This window comes from Triticum aestivum, chromosome 4A (assembly GCF_018294505.1).
Source record: "Triticum aestivum cultivar Chinese Spring chromosome 4A, IWGSC CS RefSeq v2.1, whole genome shotgun sequence".
Lineage (NCBI taxonomy): Eukaryota > Viridiplantae > Streptophyta > Magnoliopsida > Poales > Poaceae > Triticum > Triticum aestivum.
Window position 1 is genome coordinate 741,773,860 of NC_057803.1, and position 20,129 is coordinate 741,793,988.

Genomic DNA, 20,129 nt, shown 5'->3' on the forward strand with positions numbered 1-20,129 from the left:
ACCACATGCTAGAGTACAGACGGGATCACCAGAACCTTCACATATCACCTAGATCTAGCGATGCCCATATTCTGCAATGGGCAAAGGACATAGGAGATATCGAGGATCATCGACTTCGAGCTGAGTTCTATAACATCCAGCGCAAACTTGCCCAAATCATCATGAAAGAGGTCGTCGGAAAAACAGGGATGTTCTATGGAGAAGGACAAATGTCGCGGGAAGACGTCCGAACATGGATAGCCTCTCAGCGTCTCGACATGAAGCCTTTCACTAAGCTCTGGGACTATCTCCCTGACCTCGATGGATGGCACGGCATGTTGGAGTGATTGTCGATATATGACAATGTGTCTGTTTAGTCCATACTTTCTGTATGACAAAACTTTGAGTTATGCACAGTGACACTTTTTTTGTGATGTAATTAAACCGTCCTCCTCCTCGACTAGCGAAGATCACTCTAGTTAGGGCATTTTGGGTACGATGAACTTTGTTATTTATGCTTATGATATGTTGTTTCTATTTTTGTCAAGTCTGTCTCTTTCTGTTGCTCAACTATATATGTTGCATATCATCGACTCATGTGACGATGCAGGTACATAGATCATCGATGGCGAAGAAGTGCTATGCCAGGAGTATATATACGATGAGTGGCCGGAGTGTCAGGCCCAGGTGTTGCCGGTTTCCGGTTTCCGAGCGACAGGCGGTAGTTAGTTTAGGTTCACGCTAATGCGAGAGAGGGATACTAACTCATGTACTCAAAGTGATAGCTCTTCTCGCGTATACCATTGTCTAGATGGATGACGATGTATTTGCAAGTAATGAAGGACTTGTATCGCTATTTTCGAGATGATGACGAGAGACCACTTTGTGTTGGATGATGATTATGATGAGACTATTTGTATGTATATTCTATGATTACATTCGTGGTCTCACAGGCATTTATATGTGTGTCATGATAACATTTCTATGTGCTAAAGATTCTTCTATAAAGCCTGTTCAAATACAAAACAAATATGCCCAAAGAAACAAAAAACTTGTTAAATTAGCAGTAGCGAGTGTATAAAAGTTAGTAGCAGCGCCGCGATAGCAGTAGCGCGTTGTTGCAAAGGGCGCTAGAGCTACTAGCAGTAGCGAGCTCCTAGTAACCGCGCTGCTGCTACACTTGTGTAGCAGTAGCGCCGGTGACCACGCGCTACTGCTATTTGTTAGCTGTAGCGCCTTATTAGTAGCGCCCCTCCCCGCGCTACGGATACACCTAAAACCCGCGCTGCTGCTAACCTTTTCCCTAGTAGTGGAAAGTGGAGGGACTTTGCAGATGACGCAAGGAACATATGGTTTGGTCTAAGCGTAGATGGCACTAATCCTTTTGGGGAGCAGAGCAGCAATCATATCACCTGGCCTATGACTCTATGTATGTATAACCTTCCTCCTTGATTGTGCATGAAGCAGAAGTACATTATGATGCCAGTGCTCATCCAAGGCCCTAAGCAACCCGGCATAGACATTGATGTGTACCTAAGGCCATTAGTTGAAGAACTCTTACAGCTATGGAATGAAAAGGGTGTACGTGCGCGGGATGAGGACAATTAGGAAGAATTTGACCTACATGCGTTGCTGTTTGTGACCATCAATGATTGGCCTGCTCTCAGTAACCCTTCAGGACAGACAAACAAGGGATACCACGCATGCACACACTGTTTATATGATACGACAGTATATATTTCGATAATTGTAAGAAAAATATGTACCTGGGACATCGTCGATTTCTTCCGAGCAGGCATCCCGTAAGAAAGAAATGCAAGCATTTGAAAGGTGAGGCACATCACCGGACAAAGCCTTGCCACTGTACTAGTGATGATGTACATGATATGTCAAGGATTTAAAGGTAATCTTTAGAAAGGGTTATGGCGGACAATCTGTTCTGAATGACGCTGACAGACGCGCATCCATGTGGAAGAAGAAATCTATATTTTGGGACCTACCCTATTGGAAAGACCTAGAGGTCCGCTCTACAATCGATGTGATGCACGTGACGATGAGTCTTTGCGTGACCCTACCGGCTTCTTGGCCGTGTATGGAAAGACAAAAGATACACCGGAGGCACGGGAGGACCAGCAACGTATGCACGGAAAAGATGGCATACATAAGGGTCATGCCAGCTACGCTCTTACCAAAGAAGAGAAGTATATCTTTTTTGAATGCTTGCTCAGCATGAAGGTCCCGTCTGGTTTCTCATCGAATATAAAGGGAATAATAAATATGGCAGAGAAAAAGTTCCAGAACCTAAAGTCTCATGACTGCCATGTGATTATGATGCAAGTTCTCCCAGTTGCATTGAGGGGGCTTCTACCGGAAAACGTTCAATTAGCCATTGTGAAGCTATGTGCATTACTCAATGCAATCTCTCAGAAGGTAATTGATCCAGAAAGCATACCAAGGTTAGAGAATGATTTGGTGCAATGTCTTGTCAGTTTCGAGTTGGTGTTCCCACTATCCTTCTTCAATATCATGACGCACGTCCTAGTTTACCTTTGCGAAGAGATTGCCGTTCTGGGTCCTGTATTTCTACATAATATGTTCCCCTTTGAGAGGTTCATGGGAGTCTTAAAGAAATATGTTCATAACCGTGCTAGGACAGAAGGAAGCATCTCCAAGGTCCATGAAAATGAGGAGGTCATTGTGTTTTGTGTTGACTTTATTCCTGACCTTAAGCCGATTGGTGTTCCTGAATTGCGGCATAAGGGCAGACTGGATGGAAATTGCACGCTAGGACCGAAAGCAATAATATGTATGGATGGGCATTCTCTCACTCAAGCACACTACACAGTTCTACAAAATTCCACCTTGATGGCTCCATATATCGAGGAACACAAGAATATTCTATGCTCCAAACACCCGGAGCAGTCTGATGACCGGATTACACGTGAATAAACAGGGACTTTCGCCGGTTGGTTGCAGAGACGAGCCATGCATGACGACGCTGTTGAAGATGACCTGTACTTGCTGTCCCAGTTACCATCTTCGAATACAATGACTTTCAAAGGGTACGAGATAAATAGGAATACATTTTACATGATCGGCCAAGATAAAAAGAGCACCAACCAAAACAGTGGTGTCCGCTTTGATGCAGCAACCAAGAGGGGAAACGACACATATTATGGTTACATAGAGGAGATATGGGAACTTGACTATGGACGTGGTTTGAAGGTCCCTTTGTTTCGGTGCAAATGGGTTAATCTGACACGAGGAAGGGTAACGGAAGACCCGCAGTACGGAATGACAACAGTGGATCTCAACAATATTGCGTACGCAGACGAACCAATCACCCTAGCCAATGATGTGGCGCAGTTTTCTATGTGAAGGACATGTCTACCAAGCCGAGAAAAAAAAAGATAAGGAAGCGAATACATCATATGATGAGACATAGCGCCACATAATTCTTTCAGGGAAAAGAAACATCGTGGGAGTGGATGACAAGACAGACATGTCAGAAGATTATCAAAAGTTTCGTGAAAGCGCTCCCTTCAAAGTGAATATTGACCCAAGCATCTAGTTAAATGATGAAAATTGTCCATGGATACAGCGCAAAGGGAAAAAATGTTATACCCAAAGATCCCACTCTGGGATGTGACCGGCTTCACTGTCATCACTTTCTTCTCTAGAGATGTATTCGAGACTTATATATCTAGAAAGTCTCACTTTGGACAAACCAGAGGGAATCTTTGTAATAGTTAGAGTGCTTATATGTTTTGGCATTTGAAACATGTACTTATGTGCTTCGGACAAACGTCATCAATTTTCAACCCTTTACTGATTTTTTAGCTAAATGACCCTGAAATTGAAATGCAGTACAAATGAACTCTGAAAAGGTTGAAAGTTGGCATGATATCATTATTTCGCCCATATAGCATGTGCTAAAAAGTTGAGAGGGTTACGACAAAAATTAGATGCACTTCGTATATAAAATGGACAATCATTTTTGAAATATCAGAGTTTCGAATGAAAACTCATATCTAGTGAGCTGGATGATGCTCGGTTTGCCGAGGCAGGGGTTTAAAAAGACACTTGCAGCAGCCTCACGTCCACACACTTGCATATATCATCTTCACCTAAATAAATAAATAAATACAAACTTGCAGCGAAGACCTGGAGTACGTCAACCCTTTACTGTTCACCTCCGGTCGACAACCATTATTGTTGTCGTTGTTTGAGCTGGACAGGAGGTACGTTGTTGCGCCGTGTACAGCCTCCAAATCACACACTCGTCCAGCCGGCTGTACACATATACTTTTCAACCGGCGTTATACTTTTCTGCGTTTTGCTAACGACTGCGGCGTCTCCCCTGATCTATCACAAGTAGATATTTCTGTGTGTTTTATCCTACATCCATTTTATATATCAGAAATGTATAAACCAAATAGATCAGAAGTTTAATATGTTAGACTTTTCTTGTATGTTGAATTTATTAATTTATTATGTGTTTAATATATTATAATTTATTTTTATTGTTGTGATATTTGATGAATAGACCAAAAGTTCCACAAATAGAGTGTGGAGGAGAGAGCGATGTTTCAACTAATAATCTGTTGCGAATTAAAATCTACTTGATGCTCTTAAGATATTCTCGCACAATATTAGAAATGGTATCTTCAGCTTCATTCGCATAATATTTGAGCTAGTAAAACAAAAACTTCTTTCTCAACTCATAACCATCATGCACAATCAATATGTGTAGTTAGCATGAATATTTAATGTAGAAGGTCCAAAAAATGCAACCGAGAATACTCACCGTGCAAACCGGACGGACCAATTTTTTACCGTTCCCCAAGAGCATTAAATGAGAAACAAAATTGCTAGACACATCCCTACAATTGAATAAATTGATATTATATTGAATACAATGATACCAACAAATAAATTATTGTATCTTGAATGTAATGAAAATGAAATATATAAATTTACCCTTCTGTGCACGTTGAAATACCAGCCGGAAATATACTTGGGATCTAGATATATCGGAATCCAACAGGGTTGTGCTATTTCAAGTGCGTCGTTGAATTCCCTCGTAAATCTTTGTAATATCACTAAATGCCTCAGAGTTTTAACCTATGGCTCCTCTGATGTATGGATAGGGTCCAGAGGACTATTTACATACAAATAGTACATACAAATTACATGTCAAGCTTGGTGTTTCTACACATGTTTACATACAAATTTACCTCTAGCTCTTTGTCGACTGATTCTACTCTTAGATTGTACTGAAAGGTTTGGCCATTTGCATGGTTTGTATGTTCTGACATTTGAACAGAGTATCAGTAAATTTTACTAGTAAGATTGTTTGACGAAAGAGCTAGTTTGTAAAGTGATGTAAGGCTACCAACCTGAATAGGTATGTTACCCTCAAGATTGTTCTGACCAAGGTCTAAAAGCGAGAGTTGTTTCAAGTTCCCTAAGGCGGGTGGTATAGGGCCTCCAAGTTTATTGTTTCCTAGATCGAGATATGTCAACTGAGTAAGCTGGCCAAGGGATGATGGCAATGTCCCAATGAAGCTGTTCGCTTGGAGGGAAAGAATTTGTAACTGTGTTAGCTTCCCAATCCATTGTGCATTCGTACCTGTTAAATTGTTATCTTCAAGTACTAGAGAAAACAAGCTTCCAAGATTCCCTATGCTTGGGGGCAACTTCCCCAAAAGATTGTTTCGACCAAGATATAATTTAGTGAGGCTACGGGAGAAGTTACCTATCGTATTCGGTATAGCTCCATGTAGCTGATTTTCATATAGCGACAGTGCTTCGAGACTAGTGCAGTTTGTTAACGCGCTAAAGAATTCCCAGATTTGGCTTTCAATAGCTTCAAGATTGTTAAACCCAAGGTATAATAAATGAAGTTTTGAAAGTTTGCCTAAAGAGCTTGTAATTTCACCAGTGAAATTGTTATTTCCTAATTCTAGCGTTTGCAGCCATGTAGCATTGCCTAGTGAAGCCGGTATTTGACCTTCAAACATGTTGCTATTCAAGTAAAGCTCTTGGAGATTTGGTAGGTCGTTGCCTATGGTAGGTGGTAGTGTATTGTTTAGCATATTTGACTCCAAGCCTAATATTTGAAGAGATTTAGAAAGATTGAAGAGAAACCAAGGGAATCCAACTAACAACCTATTTCCCCCTAGGTTCAACCTCCACACATTTGTCAGTTTCCCAAACTCATTAGGAATACGTCCAGTTAGATTATTGTACGCAAGGCCAAGTCTTTGTATGCTTGTGATGTTGCCGAGGATTGGCGGGATGATCCCGGTGAGATTATTCCAGCAAAGTCGCAAAAGTGAGAGATTGGAGAGGAGGCCTACTTTTGGAGGAATTTCGCCTACTAGGAAGTTTGTATTAAGATCGATTTCCCTTAAGCTGGAGCAGTTGATAATTGCATCTGAGATACTATCATGCAACCGGTTGACGCTCAGGTCAAGGACTTCGAGTTTTTGCAGATGGTTCATAGGAGGTAACCGGCCAGAGAAGCCATTCGTGGATTGGTTCACGGTTCTGAGGAACGTAAGGTTCCCAATGGAGGAGCTGATTTGGCCGGCCAGGTTTAGTCCAAAGTGTTCAAGCACCACCACGCGCCATAGACAGTGGTTAGCGCTAGAGTTCCAAGAGCTGAACCATCCGGAGGGATCAGAACTGATCCCATGCCTGAAAGTTGGCAGCCAGAGCACATCAGTGTTGTTATCAGGAAGCGTTGCACAATTGATTTTGCTACCACCCAAATAGAGCTGCAGCAATGCCAATAGTAGAAGGATGGCTGGGGCTCTAGGTCGCTTGTTATGTGCTGAGGCCATTGCTAACTGCAAAATATAAAATATAATCATCAGAATGAAAGGTTCTTGGTAAAGTGGTTATGACTTGATTTAGAGCATCTCTAGTCGATCCTTTAAAAACCTATAGACGAGCAAATTTGACATGCAGGCTGCAACCGTGCCGCTGTTCCTTGCTCTGGGATCCGTGTGTGCTGCCTTCCCAAGCCTCTTTCTTGACCCGCCGTTGTTCCTGTCCATGCATTGGAAGGAAGAAGGAGATGAGGAGAGACTTTCATGTGGGGTCAATCCGTTTGAGGAGTTAAATTTAAGGGTTCGGCTGAGTCCGTTCATCCTTTAACTCCTAAAATTATAAGGAGTTAAGTATAAGGGGCATATAAGAAGTTACTCCCTCCGTCCGGGTTTATTAGGCATGAAAGTACCACAAGCATGTCCGTTTTTAAGGCCTTACAATAAAAACCCACATGCATGCAGCCATTTCATTGGTTGTAGGCATAGGCGTTGTTGCTAGTCCCATGGCTAAATAAGAAATGCACTGCATGCATACTTTTCCATTGGCTGCATGTGAGAGCTATCATGTGAGAGAGTGGAATGGAAGGATTAATGTGAGCAAATTACTATGTGCCTTGGTCTAACAGAAGTGGTCTCCGAGGCCAATAAACCCGGACGAAGGGAGTAAGATATAAGGGCATCTTCAATTTTTTTGACCCCTCATTAGTTTGCGGACAATGTCTAGGTGTCTCGAGTGATGTCCGCTCCAAGCCTTTATTTGTCCGTGCATGCAGTCGTGTTCTCCAATATTTATGCTAACACATGTACATGATTAATGGTGATGGAGAAAAGGATAGTCGTCCGAGGTGGCCGGGTCCGACGTGGCGGGGTGTCTGAACGTTTGGACATCACCCATTTTCAACCCATATGTGGGCTAACTTTGGGGGGGGGGGTGTTCATGGGCAGCCCGAACATATGAACAAGCACGTGAAATTAAATTACGACAAAATCATGGCCTCGATCCACGCCGAAACGCCTGCTAACGGCTAGCCATCACGCTAATATAGTATGTACTTTGTCGAATGCTCAGAATTAACTTTGGAATAAAACTGATTTTACACCCGAAAAAACAAACATACTACTCCATGAATAATACTCACTTCATAAAAAAAAAGACTTGTCCCAAGCTTGTCCCTCAAACGGATGTATCTAGCACCAAGAGTGCTAGAGTGCTAGATACATCTATTTGAGAAACAAGATTTTTCGGACGGAGGGAGTAGTATGGAGAAGAGAGGAAAGACTAGTACCGTTGCTTCTTGCCAGAGCTCACAATACGACGACAGCCTCCCCAGTATATATGAGAGTTGTGAAGCGTGAGTGAGCTGCATGATGCTTGGCTGGCTGAGGCCCCAGGGGCTTAAAAAGACACTTACAGCAGCTTATCTTGGCTTGACCCATGCAACGACGACCTGGAGTCCGTCACCCACCATTATTGTTGTTGTTGTTTGAGCTGGACAACGTAGTTGCGGCGTGTACAGCCTCCAAATCTCACACTCGTCCGGTCGGCAATACACATGTACTTTTCTACGTTTTGCTAACGACTGCGGCAACCCGTCTCTATCCCAAGTAGTTGTTTCTCTCTGTTAGTTTTTTTTAAGGGTGTAACGACCCTTTATTCCAAAGTTAATTCTGAGCATTCATGTAAGTTATATTTTTTGGGGAATATTATTCATGTAAGTTCAACGGAATGGTTACAACGCTCGTGTGGTTGAAGAAATTTAGCTAGGCTATCAGCCTCAATGTTTCTAGTCCTACTTTCATACATAAAGTTACATTCATCAAACTCTAGTGAGCTAACCCGAATCTCTTTTATAATTGCCAGCATGAGCTTCAATGTTTCTGACCACAGGTGCGCAATCCGAAGACACTAGGACCCGAGAGATGCCCAGATCGTTCACCAAAGCCAAAGCTTCACAACAGGCAAGAGCTACTAAAGTGGGCGCGTCCGTGATGCCCATGAAGGTGATCAACGATGAGCCCAAGTAATTTTTTCCCAGGTGACCCCGGCATACCACAGCATCTGCACCTCTATCTCAGTCTCTTCCCACATCACCATCTCCAATGATCCTACTTGTACCTTGTGGTGGCCCTATTCAAGACTGACGAGCATGGCTCCCTACTGGATCGGTAATGACAGGCTGCTACTGAGAAATGATATTAATCTCAGAGATAAAATGCTTCATGAAAGAATGTGTTGACAATGGCGATTGCATCTCTCCCAATCATAACCTGGTCGAAAGCATCAAGGTTTGGCAAAAATGAGTAAACAAACAAAACAAGGCTAATGTATCAGTTCAAAGTTCATTAAGTTGCCGATGAATGGTATAGGTTAAACATCACCATAGTTCAAAATAGCATTAAATAGTTACATAATTATTTTGAAGTATATCACATAGGAACCACATAGACTAAAACCACATGCAAATTACTCTTGGGTCTCAATAACTCTAGGCCTAAAGGACAAATATCGCTGCGCAATCTCCTTGAAGGTGAGGTGTGTCTTGATTGATCAAGGTCATCTCATAAAATGATGCAAGTCTTTTGACGACATCCCCAAAACGCAAGCAATTAGAACTCCTACTACTAGTGTCACAAAGCCTTCTATTTAGGGAGACATTGATTTAGATAAACCTCCTTCTATTCCAACTGATTAAAAAGATTTTCAGTCTGCACCTGTAATTCTAAAAAGAAGGATGGGATTCATATGAAATAAGAAAATAAATATTTTTTAGGTGAAAGGCATGCTCTTGACTTTATAGATAAAGCCACTAGGAAAAGTTAAGTAGCAAACACCACATAATATCTTACAAATATTTGATATAGTAAACTAAATTGACTATACGAAGAACAAATTGATGATAGCCCACTAAATAGCATCACACTTCACATACGAATTATACATATCTTACAAAGTTTCTTCTAGTTATTTACACGCGAACTCTCTCTGATATACCGCTAAAGACGCCAGCAAAGCATGCATACAAAATAAGATCAAAGATAATGATAGACTCATATATATGCATCATTGTCTCAACTGCATAATATGGTAGTTCAAAGCACATCTTCATGGAAACTACCTTTGGTGGTTTAATCCCAACACGAAGAAACCAATCTAGACAAAGCAAATGTGTAAACTCACATTGATCTCAACAATGTCCCTTCACCACTAACGATTTAGTTTTTTCTCCCGTTACTCTGACACCATTAGAACAAACATCCTTATTTCTTGCACGGTTACACATATGTACAGTGACATTGGCATACCTAAAAGTAAAACAGTCAAGCACTAAACATGTGTTCTAAAAAACATCAGTACTTTTTAGGAACTTGGAGAACTATGGCACATTACCAGGTGGGCCTTAAGGCTCAATAGGGCAGCGCCTCCTAGGCTTGCCCCCAAGTCCTAGCTTGGTGCGGCTAGGGTTGAGGCATGGGCCCCACCACTTTGGTGGGTCGCCACAAGGGGGAGCCCCCATTCCCCTTCACCTTTAAATATCCAACAGGGTGCCCCCCCCCTAGAGACATAAGTTCACTTGTGATTCGAGGTGCCCCGTCTCTTCCTCTAGTTCTCCAGAAAAGTAAGAGACGCCATGAGGCTGCTCCTTCCTCCTCTAGTTCTTCAACACCTCCTAGCTCTGGATGGAGAAAAGCTTTGTCAGTCCATAGAGAGATTGTGCTTTCAATCTTGGTTCGAGGGATGGTTAGAATGACTTAAAAAATGACCAACACCAACTCTTCTTCGGCTGCAACTGAAACTTAGTAACAATCATATCTAACCTTGTATGCATCTCCGTACTGATCCTTCGTCGGGCGGGAATTTTTGTTTTGTTTTCTACTACGATTCCCAACATATAGCACGGGAAGAAAAGACTTCCTACACAAGAAATGCTCTTTGGTTACTGGGTGTATATACATCTGATATGTTCTTTTAATAATTTCGTAAAAAAGTAAAAAATATCATAACTTATTTTGGAATAGACTTGACTTTCTTTTGCACTAGTATATAAATTTTCACTAAGGAAAAATCCGTGTTGACTTCTGCGAAAAAATTATTGCTACATACTCCCTCCATTTCTAATTATCAGATGTTTTAAATATTACAATATGGACTGCATACGGATTAAAATGAGTGAATATACACACTAAAACGCATCTAGATGCATACGAATCTGAGATAATAGAGAAAAGCTAAAACATCTTATATTTAGGAAAGGAGGGAGTACAAGCTACTATCCACACTTATTTGACCTTAATTTTTTGTTTTTTTCCCTAAAGTCAATGGGGATTTCTTTTGTTATTCTTTTACGGGTACAATAGAAGATCAAGTCAATTTTCAGAATTTTTGAATTTTTATTTAATTACTATTTTTTCATCTTGGGTGTATATACACCTAGGAGCCAAATGGTTCATGCCCTTTTCTACACCCTATACTTAGAAAGGTTAACATGATACTAATTTTTTTCTAGAAATATCTATTATATACTTTTTTAAATACATGCATCTTTATCCATCTAGATACATATTTGAGGATATTAAAATAGTTGTGAGCACCAAGAAATAAACTATATCATGTCTAAAGATTCATATTAATCCATAGAGTAAATATGTTTTGTCATTATTATTATTCTTTATGGGGAAGGGAGATTTGGTTTGGTCCAAAGGTTTTATGAGTACGTCAAACAAGATTTTAAGAAAAAATAGAACACAACTTTTGCTGCAAATTAACATTTTCAACTCAGCACAAGTGTATTTGCCAATACAACTATCAAAGTTATACAAACATTATATTGAAATATTTAATAGCATTGTAATGCTGCTAATTGACTTTTGACCATGAAATCATAAAGAAGCTCTAGCATGCTGCCAATTGTATTATGTAAAATATATTAATTAAAATCTTATGTTGACTAATAGATCATAAATAAGTATATAAGTCTGGCATACATAAATGAAAATTGTTGTTTAGTTCACTTATTGGAGCGCCTTCCACCTATGGACACTTGTGGTCGATTAGTGAACTCTTTTCTATATTTACCTAATAATAAGGCACAAATTGCTTCTGTCTGCTGACCGTCATGACATTTTCGTAGAACAGTCCTTGTGGTTTTTTATAATTGAACCCACAGTTTCTATTTAAATTGATCTGGAAAAATGATTCGGTTTTGCAACAAATGCTTCTTTCCTCGATGGTTTATTCTCGCCCGCCTGGGCCTCCGCCCGCTGCCATGCGGCGCGGGCAAATCCATGCAAACCCGGGAAGTGCAAAATGATTCGACCATGAGGAATATGATCCACCAAGCTACACATGAGTATGTATAGAATAGAAAGATTTGTCTCTTTATTATAAATAGTCTCACATCGTGTATTTACATCTAATCTCATTAATCCATATATGTCTGTGATATAAATTGATAAGCCGCCTCAACAATAGAAGGAATAAATTACGCTGGGCCTAAGGAAGAAAGAAATAAAGTTTGTTCTGCCTCGTAAAGGAAAGGAATTGAAAGAGCCTCATAGAAGGAAAATAATTAACACGAATAAATTTCACTGGGCCTAAGGAAGGAAAGAAATGAAGTCTGTTGTACTTCATCAAGTGGAAAAGAAACTAAAAGAGCATCGGAGATGGCAGGAATTAATAAAAGGAATAAAGTCCAACTTACCTCAGGAAGAAAAGGATTTAAGAAAGGCCAAGTCTAATGACACAGATTCAGAATTATCGACTAAAGACACGCGTATACGAAGGAAGAGGTGATAAGTACAGGTGCCATACGTCCTCATCACTTGCACTCCAAATCCTATTAGTAAGTGTTACTCACAAATAGCGTTCACACATTTTAAGTCCGTTCATGCTTCTTAAATATTTGTGCACTTTTAAGAAAAGTGTTCATGTATTAAAATAATATTTATTGAACTTAAACCATATTCAGTTTTTCAAAAATCCTATAATTCAAAAATGTGTTCACGTGCTTCAAAAATATTGGATATTTAAAAAATATTCATGCTCTTTAAAACGCATTGTGTGATTTAACAAGAGTTTCTGTTTTAAAAAGAATATTGGTGCATTTTGAAAAACAGACATGCAATTTTGAAGTGATTGGGCATATGAGGGATGGTGTATGGTCCAAGTGTAGGCCATAGCTCGGGAAGGACGGCCGGCTCGGGAAGGTAGGCCGTAGCTCGGGAAGCACACCATGACCATGGCTAATGAAGGCGGGAAGGAGGACAAGCAACAACATGGATGATGCACTATGTTCAAATAGATAACATGGACCTATGTGTGACGCCCGGATAATTAAGCTACAGTAATTATCCGCTAATGATGTCACGTCACCACGATTACTGTTGTTAAACTCGCGTCGATTCAAATCCCACTAAAAATAAAATTTAAAACCGGGTCAAACAATAAAAAATTTCAAACCTGAAAGCTAAGATGTTCAAAGTGTGGCAAATAATCCCTGGATATATTTCATGTTGCAACCAACCTCATTTGGATTCCAAAACTGCCCCTGAAAATTATTTAGTGGTCCACAACATTTGAAATTGGCCTTTTCCATTTCTAAAAATGGTTAGACAACTCCTTTTTAACCCCATACTTTTGTTCCATCTCAATATATTGTGTTAGAATTATGTGCCAAGTTTCGCTCAAAACAAAACTCATTTGTTACTAAAAGAAAATGCAAAACTAAGGCTAAAATAATATCAAAAGTAATTTTAAAAACAAACAAACAAAAGAATCCCCCCCCCCAGACTGGGCCAATCGGCCCAGCTGGCCACCAGAACCAGGCCACCCCAACCCCCTGGCCTATAACCTCTCCCGATTCCCCGACTCGCTCCCCCTCCACGCCTCTCTCCCTTCTTCCCCCACCTGGATCGGGGCAGAGGGCCTCGACCCCTCGCCGGCGCGCCCGCCTCTCCGTCTCCTTCCGCACGGCGCCACCGACACTGCACCATCTCCGGCGCCCCGCCACCTGCTCCATCCCGCCGTCACCGCGGCCCGCCGCCTCGACGCGCCGGACCCCGTCATCGGATCGCCGCCGCCTCGAGCTGCCCTCGCCGGACCGCCCCGCCCCACCTCTCCATCGCCGGCCACCCCGAGCCTCCCTTGAGCTCGCTGCCACCTCCCTACGGCTCCGATGTGAGCCGCGTTCTCCACTCCTCCCCTCTCCTCTGTAGAATGAATGCACCTGCGCCGTCTCCGACCCCCTGTGGTCACTATGTCCATCTCCATTGCTGCCCGCGCGCACCGGCCTCCTCCTGCCTTCCCGTGTGTCGTGCTGCTGAGGCCGCGCTGCCCGCACACGCCTCACCTCGCTCGCTGTTGTGAAACGCACGCGTTCTCCCCTGCCGCCCGCAGTTGTTGCGCGCCGCCCCGTCATCCCGCCTCCACACGCCCGCGGCCGCCCTCGTCCGGCCTCCTCGCCACGCCCGGTGCCCTCCCCTGGCCGCGCCATGGCTACAGCCTCGCCTGCGCCCTCTGTCGCCTCCGTGCGGGTGCGCGGACGCCCGCACCCGATAATGCCCGTGATACCTCTCCGACGTATCTATAATTTTTTATTGTTCCGTGCTATTATATTACATGTCTTGGATGTTTATGGGCTTTACTTTACACTTTTATATCATTTTTGGGACTAACCTACTAACCGGAGCCCCAGCCCGAATTGCTGTTTTTTTTGCCTATTTCAGTGTTTCGCAGAAAAGGAATATCAAACGGTGTCCAAACGGAACGAAACCTCCGGGAGCGATATTTTGAGAACAAACGCAATCCAGGAGATTTGGAGTGGACGTCAACAAGTAGCCGAGGCAGCCACGAGGGTGCTAGGCGTGCCCCTGCCTCGTGGGCCCCTGGCCTACCTCCTTCGCCTATATATATCTTCGTACCCTGAAACCATCCAGGAGCACCACGAAAAACTAGTTTCACTGCCGCAACCTTCTGTATCCGCAAGATCCCATCTTGGAGCCTTCGTCGGCGCTCCGCCGGAGGGGGAATCGACCACAGGTTTCAGGATAGAAAAATAGTCTGCATTTGAAATTTGGAACCAAGGAAAAAGAGAGGTGCAGGCCACACAGAGTATACAACTATACAAGGACATGCGCGCCGAGAACAACACAGTGGTAGGCACCAAGTCGGCGATGCAGATCAAGATGGCGGTGGCATGCAACCCGTATGTGCGGGACGTGCACGTGCGGCAGATGAGACTGGTCAGCATGAAGCATGTGCTGGATGACCGGCTACAAGTCCCACCCGGACAACGGCTACAACAAGGCGACCGTGCCGGTGGTGGAGAACATCAGCTATTTACCTACCGGTTGGGAATCGACCGTCCAACGTTGCTTTGAGATTGATGTGGCTGGAACACCCCACCATGCTTTTGGTTCTCTTTTTGAGCAATAGAATCAGGGCGACAAGACCTGTAAAACAACACTAATCTTGGATACACTTTGCCTAGTTTGAATTTTACCGTTTCACTCATTTCAAAGAATGCATTTCAGTCGGTTTCACATTTCACTAGTTTCAGAAAACCTTTCAGTCCGTTACACATTTTACTAGATGCAGAAAACACGTCACACTCATTTACAAAAGATAGATTTCACTCATTTCAGAAAAACACATTAAGCTCATTTACAAAAGATAGATTCCACTCATTTCAGAAAACATGTTACACTCATTTACAAAAGATAGATTTCACTCATATAAGAAAACACATTACACTCACTCAATTGAAATGCTATATTCCACTCATTTCAAAAAACATTTTTCACTCATTACAAAAGATATATTTGAAAACTAATTTCATTGCACACTTGCAAAATTGATATTTCACTCATATAAAAATTGATTTCTTTTTTGCGGGTGATAAAAAATGATTTCAATCATATCAATAAACATATTTCACTCATTCCTGGAATACTACATTTCACTCAAAAACTCTATTGAAATCCTATATTGAATTACTATACTTGTGAAATACTATATTTCACTCATTACAAAACTAATCTCTTTCAAAGTTTTCACTCATTACAAAAGATATGTTTTATTCATTGCAAAAACTCTATTGAAATACTATATTTCACTCCTTTCAAAAAGCAGATTTGCAAAATTGCTTGAAAAATCGACATAACTGATTTAACTCAGTTCAATGTTTCCACTCATTCAAAAAATCCACTCTTCTGAAAAACTAATTTCACTAAAATAAACTTCCACTCCTTTTCAAAAAACAAGCTTAGCTCATTTGAAAATAATAATTTCACTAAAAACAAAAACAGATTCCTCACACTGAATAAATAGATCGAGCGAAATAAGTGAATTGAAAAGTTGAAATTTAAACATGTTTGAAATATATCCAAGAATGATCTTGTTGTAAAGGTCTTGACCCCAGGAGTTCAAATATATAAAATGTTTCAAAAATTAAACTATAGATTAAAAGATTTGCATGACTAAAATTGAACGGCGTCGCCACACGCCCGTCGTAAAGGTGTTGACCCCAACGTCACCGCCGAGATAACCAAAGAGAGGAAGGTGTCAATGGAACTGTGCCGATGTTGAGGGCTTGTCTGCCGGCATCACCTGGGCACCATGTACGCCGCTGCAGGCAGCCACACCGGCTCCTGCCCGTTCCCCACCGACACGCTCACCGTCGACCAGATCGCCGTGCAGCAGTGCTCGTGCTCCCTCGCTGCTCCTAAATCCCCTGCTTCTGCAGCGGCAGGGACGGCCAACTAGCAGCTACTCTGGCTAATCAAGCTCACTAGCGCACTCAGCTTCTTAATTATGTATCGCTGAAGAGACTACTCTCAAACGAAATGAAATACAATAGTAATTAATAACAATCTTTGAGGTTAAATTACATGTCAAGCTTGGTGTTTCTACACCTGTTTACATACAAAGTTTACCTCTAGCCCTTTATTCGGACGATTGATTCTACTCCTAGATTGTACTGAAAGTTTTGGCCATTCGCATGGTTTATGTGTTCTGACATTTGGACAGAGTATCAGGAAATTTTCCCACTAAGCTTGTTTGACGAAAGATCTAGGTGGGTGAGTAATGTAAGAGCATGTCTAGTAGAACCCTCAAACCCTCAAACCCTTAAAGCAGTTTTAAGGGTTAAGAAGTGCCAGTTTTGGCACTTTTAAGGGTTGAAAAATAGGGGCAAAGACTAGAACCCTCAAACCCAACCCTTAAACTGCTTTAAGGGTTGGGTTTGAGGGTTCTAGTCTTTGCCTCAACCCCAACCTTAAATCTATCATTTGACATCTCACAATCTATGACTACAAGAACAGAATCAACCTCGAACAAACTATCAAATGGCAATCATTGATGCATGGTTTAATAGTTTACATCACAAAATCATCATCTTCCCCCTCTCATCGGCACCATCACCAAAAAGTTGCACCTCGGCACCATGTCCTAGACCACATGCGGGCTCCATCAAACATCTCCATAGGCGCCGGTGGAGTCGTCCACACCGCCATCGCCATAACTACTCATCGGAGTGTCACCTCGAAAAGTAGAGGACGCACCACGGAACATCCTCTTCCTCTCCGCGATGTCCTCCTTGTAGTCCTTCCACCATTGCAATTGGTCTTGATCCATGTCCTTCTTGAACATCATCATGTGCTCCTTCTCTCCCACCATGAGTTCTTTCCATACCTTTGCCTCTTTGAGCTTGATCATCCTCCCCTCCAAGTCGGCCTTGCGCTTTGCTTCAACTTGTGCAAACATTTCTTAATTTTTTTGATCATTTAAGAAATTTTTCTTTTTCTTGGAATTTTAGAGTATTTTTAAAAAACTTCGACATTTTCTGAAACACAATATTTTTTGGAATTTTGGAAAACTTTGGAAAACACAAACATTTTTTTAAAAACAGGGAAATTTTTGAAATTCCCAATATCTTTTGTAAACCCAATTTTTTTAATGCAAACATTTTTTGAACGCACAAACATATATGAAATTCTGGAAAAAAATAAACATTAATTTTTTGATTGTTTGTGAAGTTTTCTTGAAAACACAAACTTTCTTGGAAAACGAGAACAATTTTCAAAAAATGCGAGTCGATTATAAACTGTAGAGCGAACAAAAGAATAAACAAAAATTGGTCAGGAACCTTCTAGAAGGTTCCCAATACCGGGTCCTGTGTAGTATGTACGTTTGCTACCTATAAATGGCCTGGCACATTTACCTTGCTCCCTTCCCTCACTTGTGCATTTCATCGACAGTTTGACGCAGCGTGTATCAAATAGGAAACACCTAATGGGGGTCAGTATCAAGGCATCGAGGAGTCTTATGAATGATGCATCGTCAAGCTTATCCTTGTGACTTTGCAGTTGTAGTGATCAAAACACGGACCAAAAGGATGCAAGCCAAGAGCAACAAACCATGAAAAGCGAGAACGAACCACTTCATGATCATGTGCAAATCAAAATAGGAGTAACATTCTCAAATTCATAAAAAACAGACAGCGCTACACAGAGGGAGCGGCTTACAACTGTTGGATCTTATGCATCTATGGGATGCCATTAGCAGGATCAAATTGCATCTAGATCACCTTACAACATGAAGAGAGAAGGGTTTAGGAATCCTTTACATGTCACAGCTGTGGACATGATCGCCTGCTCGGTGCAGGCTTGATGCAGGGGTGATGTAGTCGAGGTAGAAGTTCTCCTCGACGTCCTAATTCCTTCAGGACGCCACCGGCACTGGCCTGGGACAGCGGCGGCGGATGGCTTAGGTTTTGCCGTCACTGCAGCGCCCCCCCTGATCAGATGGGGTGAGAATATCAGGAGGAGACTAAACCTTACGTGAGTTGTGATCACGCAGGTGGCTAACTCTCTCCCGTTATCCTTTTAATATAGCGTTGGTAACAGGGGACCCAAAACCTGAGTTAGTTTTTGGGCGCCCCGATCAGGGCACGTTAGTTCTGATCGAGGCTCACGTACGTTGGTGAGTGGACCCCTTCACTTAACGTTATTTGTTTCCTCTTTTTTTTGTTAGACTAATAGATTTAACTGGCCTGTTTTAGCCGTCGGATCAAACCAACATTCTCCCCCTTGATCGTTAGGCTTAACTTCATTTCGCCCATTCTACATAGGAATGACGTACCAAAGTGAGGTGTTACAACAGCTCGAAACGCCATAGAACCCCAACACTTATAGCACACCCGCCTATTTCGAAATGGAAAACATTTTACTAATTGGGGAGTGGTTTATTATAATGGTCCTCATACTCCAGAATCATAAGGCTTCTAGTAGTCCCATGCCGGCAACATGCTCACGAAAAATACTGGGTGGTAAGCCTTTAGTTAGCGGATCGGCAAGCATATGCTTCGTTCTTATAAGTTTAACATCAACTGTTTGATCCTGGATTCTATCTTTCACAACACGATACTTGATGCCAATATGTTTGGAAGCTGAAAGTGCGTTATATCGACTGGGGGGGGGTTAATAGGCGACTTTTACAAATTCGGCACTGAGAAAATACTAGTTGAGGAATTTCCTGAGCGACGAACTACAAGCAGCGGAATAAGTTCTCGGGTACATGCATAATAAAGCAGTAGCATAGTCGTTATTATGAAATGAAACATACACAGAGCACAGTTAGCGTGAAAACAGGATAAACAGGCTGAAGATAAAATGACTGAAGAAATAAGATTGAGGAAATTGATAAAGTCTTTAGTCAAAGTCTTCAAATAGTAACGATCAAGTTCATCAAGACATGTATGAGGAGATGAAAGGGTTGAGGAAATAGAACCAGTAGCTTGGTGAAGATAATGATTTGGTAGACCACTTCAAACTGTTGTGACAGTTGTACGTCTGGTTAGAGTGGCTAGGTATTTAAACCTGAGGACACACAGTCATCACCATATTCTCCTTGAGCTAAGGTCACACAGACCTCGCCCAATCACTCTTGGTAAGTTTTCAGGTGACTTCCAAACCTTCACAGACTAGGTCACTCGGTGATCCACAATTCATCTTGGATGCCCTAGACCATGACGCCTAACCGTCTGGAGGATGCACAGTCCTCAATGATAACAACCGTCGGTTCCACACAGAAACAATCTCTTCAATGATGCTCAATCACTTTGGGTTTTAGGTGTTGGGGTTTTGGGTTTTTCCTCACGGATGATTTTCGCTCAAAGTCCTCGAAGGATGGGATGCTCTCAATGACAAGTGTAAGTTTCTCTCGGAGCAGCCAACCAGCTAGTGGTTGTAGGGGTGGCTATTTAGAGCCGGGGAGCAGCCTGACATGATAAGACATAAATGGCCTTCAATGATATGACC

At 42.0% G+C, this 20,129-nt stretch overlaps 1 protein-coding gene across 1 annotated transcript; it reads right to left on the reverse strand.

Moving 5' to 3' along the window:
- Positions 1-5,309: 5,309 nt before the first annotated feature.
- Positions 5,310-14,305, reverse strand: LOC123084505 (LRR receptor-like serine/threonine-protein kinase EFR). Its single transcript, XM_044506072.1, has 2 exons — positions 13,664-14,305; positions 5,310-6,833 (listed from the first exon to the last, which is right to left on the reverse strand). Exons 1-2 carry the CDS (start codon positions 14,303-14,305, stop codon positions 5,310-5,312), a joined length of 2,166 nt encoding a protein of 721 aa, XP_044362007.1.
- Positions 14,306-20,129: the final 5,824 nt, after the last annotated feature.

Excerpts from the sequence above, each read along its gene's own strand:
- LOC123084505 (XM_044506072.1), bottom strand. The coding sequence starts at position 14,305 with ATGGCGCGGCCAGGGGAGGGCACCGGGCGTGGCGAGGAGGCCGGACGA. Across the intron at positions 6,834-13,663 it reads GAGTCGGGGAATCGGGAGAG|TTAGCAATGGCCTCAGCACA; the intron begins GTTATAGGCCAG and ends TATATTTTGCAG.